The following is a 10937-nucleotide window of genomic DNA, read 5'->3' as shown; positions in this document are numbered from 1 at the left end:
TTTTATTTCATAGTGAACTAATTATAGAAATATTCATTCTTAATTCTTACTAAATGTGAAAACTGAGGATGTTTTTATTTTCCTTTCTAAAAGATCAAAATTTAAGCATTTTGAGCTTTCATAAGCACTAGTTATTTGTATGTTGTATTGAGGATCAACCGTTTCAAAATATTTTCACAATATACAAAGATAATCTGGATTAAGGTGGAAGAAATATTTTTCAGTTGTTGAGTCTAAGGAACATTCAAATCTTCTCTTCTACTGTTTTCTACCAAGTATGGTGAATGGTGAACTTATTAATGACTTCCAAGTATACTGCATATTTCTACATTTAATGTGTTTTGTAAGAATTAGCAATAGCTCTGCATTTACTGAAATGTGATTTCCAAGCACTTATTTATTCCTTTTGAATATATCTTTTTATTGCAAATTTTATATTGAATTCAGTACGGAACTGAAAAAGGGTAACAAAGGGCAGAAGTATAAATGCAGTTGTTTAACAGACCCAATCATTTCTTCTGTGAGTAACTCTAACATGAATTGCTTCTGTCATAACTATGTTACTAACATTATTATAAATATTTAGTCGCACAAACCTCTCTTTTAAAGATATATTTTGTCACCAAAGTAATTGTGTTAGATGTTCATAAGAAAAACGGTATGTGTTTAGAGCTGATATTTGTTGACTGCAGAGGACTCTTAGACTCATATAATACGTAGGCTGAAGTTTCTACATTTTACAAAGCCAAAGGAGAAGTTGGTATGAAGCATTTAAATGTTTATTGGTAAATACTTGTATTAAGTATATAGGAGTATTCTTTTAATGACTCGAACTCAGTTGAATTGTTTTTAATTTGGAATGGTGATTTGTTGTGAAAAATAGTTTAACTTTCTTATAATTCTCAGAAAAGTTTTATTAAAAACAAAGCAATTTTTTATTCATATTTTTCTGTTCATTATAATATTTTGTTAATATCTAATATGAAAATAGTTTTCTAGTTCGATGTTTTAGGTATAACCTTTACCAGTACCTTATAGGACTCCTAAGGTCTGTGCTTTCTGATATCGATAAATTGTGTTTTTCATTGAATTAGTCAGTATTCAGCTTGTAACATTTTTATTTTGTATATTTATAATTTTGACACAACAAATGCATAATTACTTAGAATAAAATAGGTTCATATATAAATTAGTCATAAGACTCTAGAGATTATAGTGTCTTTAATTTGGACTCTTTGATACACAATATATTTCTTAAGTTTTTTTTATAATTTTTACTATAAATTAAACTGAGTTGAAAAATATTAAATAGAAATGGTAACTCAAATAATGTTTTTCTGTTTTTATGGAAAATCTGTTTAAGCGGAATAATTTTTACTGGACTTACCACTCTTGCTTTTGAATCGAGATTTCATAACTTTTAATACATTTCTTTTATTAAAATTGAACCAGACAACACATCTGAAAAGATGAACTCTTCCTTTCTTCTTTATGTAATGGAACTTCATCCATGATCTCCATGACCTGATGGTCCACTGGAGTTGTTGTTCTCAAATATAAAATCTTTTTCACAACGGATTTCACTGAATATCCTTAAGCCTAAATCACTAACAAGACCGCGGTATATTATTTACACAATTTATTAACCACGCCAATAATAATTTTAAATAAAATTCCCGATTAATTCATTGAAACTAATTTCACAAAACACCAAAAAAGTTTTTATGAAATAATTTTTCTTAGCATCAATTCCACGAGATAACTGAACATTCTTCGCATCCAACGAGAACTGATTATTATGTGCATTATTTGCAAATGCAACGGGGGGAGTGCAGAGCTGGTGGTGATCTTGAATTTTTCTTATTCCCGGCACTTTTGCGGCATTGCTCATTAAAACAACGGTTTTTTAACTTCAACTTTTGGATGGCGGTTCGCGGGGTGTTGCTAAAGGTAAGTTCGATTTTTGACTATTTTCCTTGCTTATTTTCATTGCAGAAATGTTTACAATGACTTTACTTACAGTGTTGGACATATTGAACGGTAATTGGAATTGATTTGCTTATTTCTGAGTTACTTGTTTTTTATTGTAAAAAAGAGTTTCTGTTTTGTTTGTGATTTTAAGAGAACAGAGCAGAGAGTGCAGGAATCAAAAATAGCACCGAAGATGAGTTGTGAATGTCAACAAAACAATATGTGAGAATTTATTGTTCTTGTAATAAAAAAATAAAAATTTCTTATTTAAGACAATTTGATATATATATGTATGTATCTACATATTTTATTAATATTTAATATACATATATGTATATATATATATGTATATATTAACTTCTTCGCGATTGCACTAATTATAAGCGCAAGCCTAATGGCAAACACTTTTCCATATCAACTCTCTATAACAATGCCAAGATCACTCGTGTTGAAGAGTATCTTCTGTCACTCGCCCGTAGGTATCTCACCCGGCTCCATGACCTTCCCCCCGACGTTTCCATTCCTTCCACTCTCTCAGAAGACTTTGTTCTAGCTTTGCGCTATAAACCCCCCCAATACCTGACTCACTACTTCGACGAAGTGGACCGTAACCTCTCCACTATCCTCTTATATAACCGCGGATTTCGTGACCCCAGTCACAAAGTATATTGTTGATTCCATCCCCGCTAGTTAGCCGTAACCCCTCCCCCTTCTATATCATCCATCCTACCTAGTTTATGCCCTTGCTTTCTGACTTAGATGAATCTAGTTCACTAGGTATTAAGTCTATTTTCTCATTCCTCTGTCCCATGATTACTGGAATGAAGTTTCCACATTGCTGTGGAAATCTTCTTCATTCATTCCTAAGAGGTGGTTTTAGTGGGTTCAAGTCTCACACTGTGGCTTTCGAAGCTTTCCACCTACTGCAAAAAAAAAAAAAAAAATATATGTATATATATATATATAATATATATCGACTGTTATATTTTCCTGAAATAAATTACATTAGGATTGACAAATGTTTTGTTCTTTATTTCTAAGATTAATCGATTTCTTCAATATTTATATCTACATACACGTATACATAAGGACATGTTCAGTATATCTACATATGTAGATACTTTACTGCAAGTGATAACAATGTGCTCAACGTCATTTTACAATGGTTACAACAGGGGTAAAATATGTTCTGATTGTTGACTTGCTCGGAAGGATATATAATTCTACACAGAAACAGTCATACATATATAAATACATAATTTGAAACATAGTTAACAATTTGGCATCATTACTTAAATGACTTTTAAACGTACAGCCATACAGCCAAACAGCTTAAATACACAAGATAACCCCATTTTGTTGTAATGGCCACTCTTAAAGTCTTGATTCTATTCATGAATTTCATGTTTTATTAAATATATTAGGTTCCATTCTTTCAAAATAACGTAACTAGTGCTAAATGCATTTCTGCCCATGCTATTTGGGAACTCATATTGCACCTTGGCGTACAATGTACTGATATTCCTATTTTCACAAGATATTCCAGGAATAAAACTTTAAAGTAAAGAACAGTTTCGAATAGCGTTGGAATATTTTTTTTCCCATTACGCACAAATATTAAATTAAATATTTTAACAAAAGAAAAAATACATTCATATGTAAATAGAAATATAGTAAACATTAACTATATTCTTCTTCTTCTTCTTCTTGAGTTAGTGCTATTACGCACTTTTACTCTATAATGGCTGGGGGCTTATCTAATTTACTATATTATAATGGACTTAAAACTTGACAGTTAAAACTTGGATTTACTTCAGCAGTCCTTAAATTTAAAAATATAATTTCACACATACAAACGAGTATAGTTTATCAATAGTATGTTTTATTCTTTTTCATGATCAGGGCAATAGTTGCTAATTAGAAAGTAGAAATAGACTATTAAAATTCGATAATTGAATACCAGGATACCAAAAATTGTGACTAGCTAACTGAATTTCTTAAACAATATACTAGTAAAGAATATGTAGTTGTTCTTATTTAGAGCGTTTGTGTTAATATATAATGGTTAATAGATATGTACATTAAAATATAATGATGTGAAAACAACACAACGGCTTCTTTCGCCGTTGTCCACAAAAATCGTTGTCAACGCAATTTATTCTTGACGTTCCGGAACAAAAAGAAATCATTGGATGCCAAATCGGAACCGAAATCAGTACGAAATCAGGTCATCAACTTGATAACCCATTAAGTTCATTTTTGAATGTTCAAATAGACGGTTGTTAGACGAAATGATTGATCACTCCCATTGTCTTGATTGAGTATGCTACTTTCGTTTTCAGTTTTTGCACAGCATCAATGTTTTTTGGCACAACAACTGAACAACTGATTTTGGACGACCTTCACTGACTGACGAATTTCTTCAATGAACGAACTGCGGCCACGATTAAAATCATTATACAAATTCCAGCGTTTCACAGTGGCAAAGGATGGAGCTCCATCGCCAAATGTGGAAGTAAGTTGATTGATATACTCTTGTGTTGATAAGTTACGTAGAAAGTCATAATAAATCATCGCACGAAAACTTTCTCACATTAATTTCATTTTTTAGCAAACACTCAATTTACATTGTAAATAATCACTGTAATAACACAAATAACGTTCTTTTGACAAAAAGTCTAAGGTAGGTTATGTTAAATAATGTCAAACTTTCGTATGTGTGGAAACGTCAGACGACATCTGATAACAATCAGTGTTGCCAAGGCTCAAAATATAAATATTGATATTGATATTGATATACACATTGATATATATGTTGATAGATATTGAAATACTGACTCGTTCAGATATTGTTGAAATATGTCATCGCTAATGCAATGAAACCAACATATCAATGAAATTGTATTTTCAACATTTCCATTTAGATATCTATAAGTAACAGATTTCAATAGAAACGGCTGAGGGTGAATAATGATTTCAGGACGTCACGGTTACTTTAAAATATTGATGTTTTAGTAAAAAATGAACAACACTGTGCTATGAAGGGGAAGAAATTAATTAAATACTTAGTGTTTTCGAGTGTAAAATTCTAATCCTCATAAGCATATAAATGTGAATAAACAATCAATAATACAAGCCCCTGGAATTGGAGACCAGAGAAGATAGTACAGATTCATACAACTTTTTAATACATACATCTAAAATCTGTTGTAATAGTTCTCGCTCTGCTTCTAACTGACAGCTCACTGCAAACGCAAGATATAAATTTTCTTAGAATTTAAATATAGGAGAAAGGAAAAATTTGTGAATACCGATACTATGTGATGAAAATGGTTAGTAAAAATAGTAAGAAATTTTGCTCCATTTATTATCAATATAAATTTGTTTTTTTATAAAATATATTCAATGTCCATTACAAAATAGATTTTAATATATAATTGTCTACTACATTAACTGATCTATTAATGAATGGCTACTAACATCCATAACACTGAACTTGCTCATGAATTGTCTAAACTTAGATTTCGACATAATATCACTAATTCTGACATCTTCATCACAAATACTAGAAGGCGAAATAGTAGACCAAGAGTGTTCATCCTCGTGTTTAACTCTAGTCATCGGCTTCTTATCGGCTTCACATGGGCATTCATATTCCGAATTGATTATAGCCAGTTCCCTTCTATTTAATCTAAGTATTTTTTCACAGTCCTCCTCATCAGGTAGTACCAACTCCAAATCATCACTTACACGACACTGTTTTTCAATCCACTTTACTTCTTTAGGGTCACATACGAAGCGGTTATGAACTAAAGGTGTTTTTCTATCTACTATAAAACGAGATTGTGGATTATAAAATCCTTCACCAGCATCAATTTTTTCATCAGGTATTATTTCTGGATCTTCTGTTAATGTAAGTAAAGAATTAGGTCCAACCGGTTGTGCACCTGTAAGTAATTCACTAGGGTATAGACGATTACTACGAGTTAAATATGCCCAGTCATTGAGGGCAACGCCGCATTTCTTAATATTGCGCTTAAAACACAATCCATCGGGAAATACAAATTTTTCAACGTTTACAAGGCGACCTAAATCAAATATTACCTTGAATTTTATTTTATAGGGAGCGGATAGTTCGAATATTCCAGAACCGTGAAAGACGCCCCTATGAAAATACCCTAGGTAAGTACTTCCATCTGGGAATGTGTAACGTCCATAATATTCCATATTATTAGTAGTGGTATTGTAAATACCTTCATAGTAACTGCCGGTGATGAAACTTCGGTTTTCGTTCATTTTGGCTATGAGTTGTTTAGCGACAAATATTTAAAATAAATTAAATAAGACGGAAACATTCAAAAAAAAAAAAATATTTCAATTCCTAAATGTTGTCGATTTTTGATAAGACAAATACATATTTTTTATACAACGTTCTTAATAACAATTAATACAATATATGAATTTGAATGAAATGTAATTCAGTGATAATATGATGTGAAAATTGGTTGGAAAGAAAAAGATCATTTTTGTTTACCAAGTCAACCTTATTTTATATCTGGACTAATAGCATATATCAGTAATGGTCAATTACAGAGCTTAAACTTTTGTTTCACATTGTTCCTCACATATTCTAAGCAAAACATTTACAATTTATGTGCGTATTTAATAATACATCTCATATCTAATAGATATCTAATTGAGAGATGGAACTATTGAATTCATTCAAGAAATTATGCGCAACCTCCTATTCAGAAGAAAATGCATCAATAATGTAATCAAATGCCAAATGTCGTCGTCTTTTCCGATAAATAATTTCTGGAACTCATCAATAACATAGGTTTTTTAAAATGAATTAATACAAAAATAATATCATATTACCACTGAATTTCATTTTATTTATCTCTTATAAAAATCATTACACAAAAATTAAAATTTTAAATCTTTCATCGATATATATATTTTGTATCTAATTTATTATAAATATCGGAAATTTACCAATTCTCCAGCAAAATGGAACAAAACAAAGGTTTCATTACAGGCAGTTACTATCAAGGCATTTATAATACCGCTACCAATGACATGGATGGTTATGGTTATTATACGTTTCCAGATGGAAGCACTTATCAAGGGCATTTTCGAAGGGGTGTCTTTCACGGTGTTGGTGAGTACTATCTTGCCGCTCCCTATAAAATGAAATTCAAGGTAATATTTGATTTCGGTCGCCTTATAAAGATTGAAGAAATGGAATTTGAAGATGGATTACGTTTCAACTGCCATGTTCGGAAGCATGACATTATCACTGGTAACTGGAAATATTTATCTCGTAATAATCGCCTATACCCCAGGGAACTACTTGATGGTCCACAACCAATTGCACCAAACCCTTTACTTACAGTAACGGAAGACGCAAAAATATTACCTGATGATACAATTGATGCTGGTGAAGGATTTTTTAATCGCGAAACTGGTTTCATAGTAAATAGAAAACAACCTTTAACTTTTCATCGTTTCGTATGTGACCGCAGAGAAGTTAAGTCGATTTTAAAACAATGTCGTGTAAGTGATGATTTGGAGTTGGTGATACCTGACGAGGAGGACTGTGAAAAAATACTTAGATTAAATAGAATGGAATTGGCTATAATCAATCCTGAATACGAATGCCCATGTGAAGCCGATAAGAAGCCGATGACTAGAGTTAAACACGAGGATGAACACTCTTGGTCCACTATTTCGTCTTCTAGTATTTGTGATGAAGATGTCAGAATAAGCGATATTGTACTAAATACTAGAATTGCAAAAGACATACCTATTTTTGACAGTGTAGGTTCTTATGATCAGTCACTAATGCGTCAGAGGCCATAGCATTTTTACAAATTATTTTATAACAGGAATTGAATTTCTTTTGTATAGCGTAGTTTTATTATGTAACAGTAGTGTATTTATAACTGTATGTATAAAGAAGTGAAAAATTAGGTCTATAGCTATAATCCTCACCAATTTTTTACTCAAACTATTTTAGGTGAAATACATTTTAATATCCTGGTATTTAATAACTAAGTTTTAACATTCAGTGTCAGGTCGTTAATATAAGACAGTTAGTTTCTTATATGTGTACATCGATCACTTGGTGATAAAAAATTTATTAATAAAAAATTATACCTATAATACTAATAGGCACGTATTTATAAATATACGCAAATGTACAACTGCATGCTTTTATCAGAAATTAGCAGATATAGCAACAGGAGATAAGAAAATATAGCTGTGGCAAAGTCGAACAATAAAATTTTTCTATGGAGAATTTGATCTTCTAAGACTTATTCGGTATTATTTTACTGATAATATCGTTATTTATTTGTAGCAATAACAATCAATTACTTGTAATCATATTTATGGAGAACTGTCTTTTCATAAACAAGCAATATCAGATTTGATTTATGAATAACCATTCATCAATGAATTTTTTATATTTAAAATTTCTGTTTTTGAGAACACTTGTTCCTTTTCATTGTGATCATCTTCATTTCCAAAAATACTTCTAAAATTTCTGGAATTCAATTGATGCAGGATCCAGGATATCAGAATTTGTTACCAGATATATGTTTTTATAGTATACACTATTTTAATTGTTAAAACCCAGAAATTTTCGTATGAACATGGTATGTATGAATATAAGAAAATTGAAATGTTTTACTATTGATCAAATAAGTACCATAAAATTGAAACTTAGTGAGTTTAAAGAGAATAAATATTTTGTATTCATAATTTTCTATAAAGCGATTGGTTATTGGAAAACCTCATCAAATTTGAGTAATCGAATCAATATTTGGAGTACAACTAATTTTTCCAATAATCTTTGAAGAGGTTGTCCTTATAGCAACCATGTAACTTGTATGCGGGCTGTAAAGTGAAACTGAATGTCATACAAGAAGCAACTCCGATTTTACTTGAAAATAGTGGATGCATCCAGTAATGATGATGTGTATGTAAAACTTCTTTGAAGCCATTTCATCCATTTCTTCGAAAATATTTTTAAAGATCGACATACATTAAGTTTTATAGTTGTTCAAGTACGTCTCTATTTCTTTAAGAAATATTCATTGAGCGGCAGTTCTATATACAAGAAAATCTATAACTCTTAAATATTCCTTGTTAAGCAAGTATAAACTATACACTTGCCTTCCTACATTTGATTCTTTACTGTAATATACAATAAAATGTATGATGTATAGTTTACTCATTTCTTCCACCTAAGACTTAGCTCAGTCATATAATATTAAGAATATTATAAATAAATTATAAAAGACTAGGGAATCAGTAACTTTAATAACATTTCTACCATAAACACATATTTTTATTCCTTATTTCTGTTCTGAAATTAGAGATCTATAAGTTTGTATCTGTCATTGTATGTTTGAATTTATGTAGGGTAAGTGCATTTTTAAAGAAAATTATATTAATTAGAGCTCAAATATGATTGGGTACGACTTCACACATGGAAGTTATAGTAATTATATATCTATCTCGTGTTAGTGTATTTTGTTGTTAAAGAAGAAATTCTAGATTTTATTGCTCTTCTTTCTTAACGCCTGTTAAACAATTATAGTTAGTTTTTGCCAATTATTGAATGGCTCAGAACATTTATTTTTATTAATCACGAAGTATCGGTAAAGTATGCTGGGAAGCTACCAATACATCATTCCTTACACTTATGTTAGTTAATATTATAAGTGGTTACTATTGTTTGCAACGTTCCAATCGTAATTTGATCAATTTTGAAATAAAACATTTAGATTGTTCCTCATATTCTTAAATAAAAGTACATATGAACAAGTTTAGAATAATTAATATAAAACTAATTCGATATGCTTAAGTTATTTCATTTTATTTTATGGGAACTATATACAATAAAATCAGTTCTAGAAATAATTTCGATAAAAAAATATTCTTGAAGATGGTTTGTTCATATATATGTAACTAAATAAGATTATTATGTTTTTAAGTTTTTTTTTATAATTTTTAATATAAAAATAAATTAATATACTAATAGGAACTTACATATATAGAAATACGCGAATGTACAATTTTATTATGCTTTTCTCAGAAAATAGTAAATATGGTAACAGGAAATAAGAAAATATAGCTGAAACAAAGTCAAATAATAAATTCTTTCTATGGAGAATTTGATCTTCTAAAGGTCAATCGGCATTATTTTATTGATAATGTCGATGTTTGTTTGTAGCAACAACAATACATTACGTATAATCAAATTTATTGAGAATTGTCTTTTCATAAACAAACTATATCAGAATTGATTTTTAATTAACCATTCTTTAATGACAGATACATATTGTTACGAATTTGCCCCTTTTATAATTATTCTATTCATATTCGTATCTCTGGATTGTCGACAATTTTATTTATCGAATCTAACTAACTGACTAAACTTCACTAAACTCCAACCAAAACTTTTTCTGAAACAAATATCTAACATTAGTTTTTGTTATTCTTGTCAGTTTTTCAGTGTAGCTACGATTTCATATTTCTGGAATTAATTTCATCACAATATTATAAATATATTGTTTTGTTGACGTTCACAACTCATCTTTGGTGCTATTTTTGATTCCTGCACTCTCTGCTCTGTTCTCTTAAATACACAAACAAAACAGAAACTCTTTTTTACAATAAAAAACAAGTAACTCAGAAATAAGCAAATCAATTCCAATTACCGTTCAATATGTCCAACACTGTAAGTAAAGTCATTGTAAACATTTCTGCAATGATCAGCAAGGAAAATAGTCAAAAATCGAACTTACCTGTAGCAACACCCCGCGAACCGCCATCCAAAAGTTGAAGTTAAAAAACCGTTGTTTTAATGAGCAATGCCGCAAAAGTGCCGGGAATAAGAAAAATTCAAGATCACCACCAGCTCTGCACTCTCCCTGTTGCATTTGCAAATAATGCAC

At 30.2% G+C, this 10937-nt stretch overlaps 2 protein-coding genes across 2 annotated transcripts in view; one reads left to right on the top strand and one right to left on the bottom strand.

Annotated features, from left to right (window-relative positions):
• LOC119671410 (MORN repeat-containing protein 5-like) overlaps positions 1-6395 on the bottom strand; it is an 18787-nt gene extending 12392 nt beyond the window's left edge. The window contains exon 1 of the mRNA XM_038082025.1: positions 5919-6395. Coding sequence (XP_037937953.1) covers positions 5919-6267 — 349 coding nt within the window. The 5' untranslated portion in view covers positions 6268-6395. The remainder of the gene's footprint in view (positions 1-5918) is intronic.
• A 558-nt stretch (positions 6396-6953) lies between these two features.
• On the top strand, positions 6954-8142 carry LOC119671362. The gene is made up of 2 exons (XM_038081951.1): positions 6954-7132; positions 7204-8142. Exons 1-2 carry the CDS (start codon positions 7046-7048, stop codon positions 7831-7833), a joined length of 717 nt encoding a protein of 238 aa, XP_037937879.1. The 5' UTR covers positions 6954-7045; the 3' UTR covers positions 7834-8142.
• Positions 8143-10937: the final 2795 nt, after the last annotated feature.

Source organism: Teleopsis dalmanni, chromosome 1 (genome assembly GCF_002237135.1).
Source record: "Teleopsis dalmanni isolate 2A chromosome 1, ASM223713v2, whole genome shotgun sequence".
NCBI lineage: Eukaryota > Metazoa > Arthropoda > Insecta > Diptera > Diopsidae > Teleopsis > Teleopsis dalmanni.
Note: the sequence above shows the minus strand (reverse complement) of the source record. Positions and strands in the feature narration are given on the sequence as shown.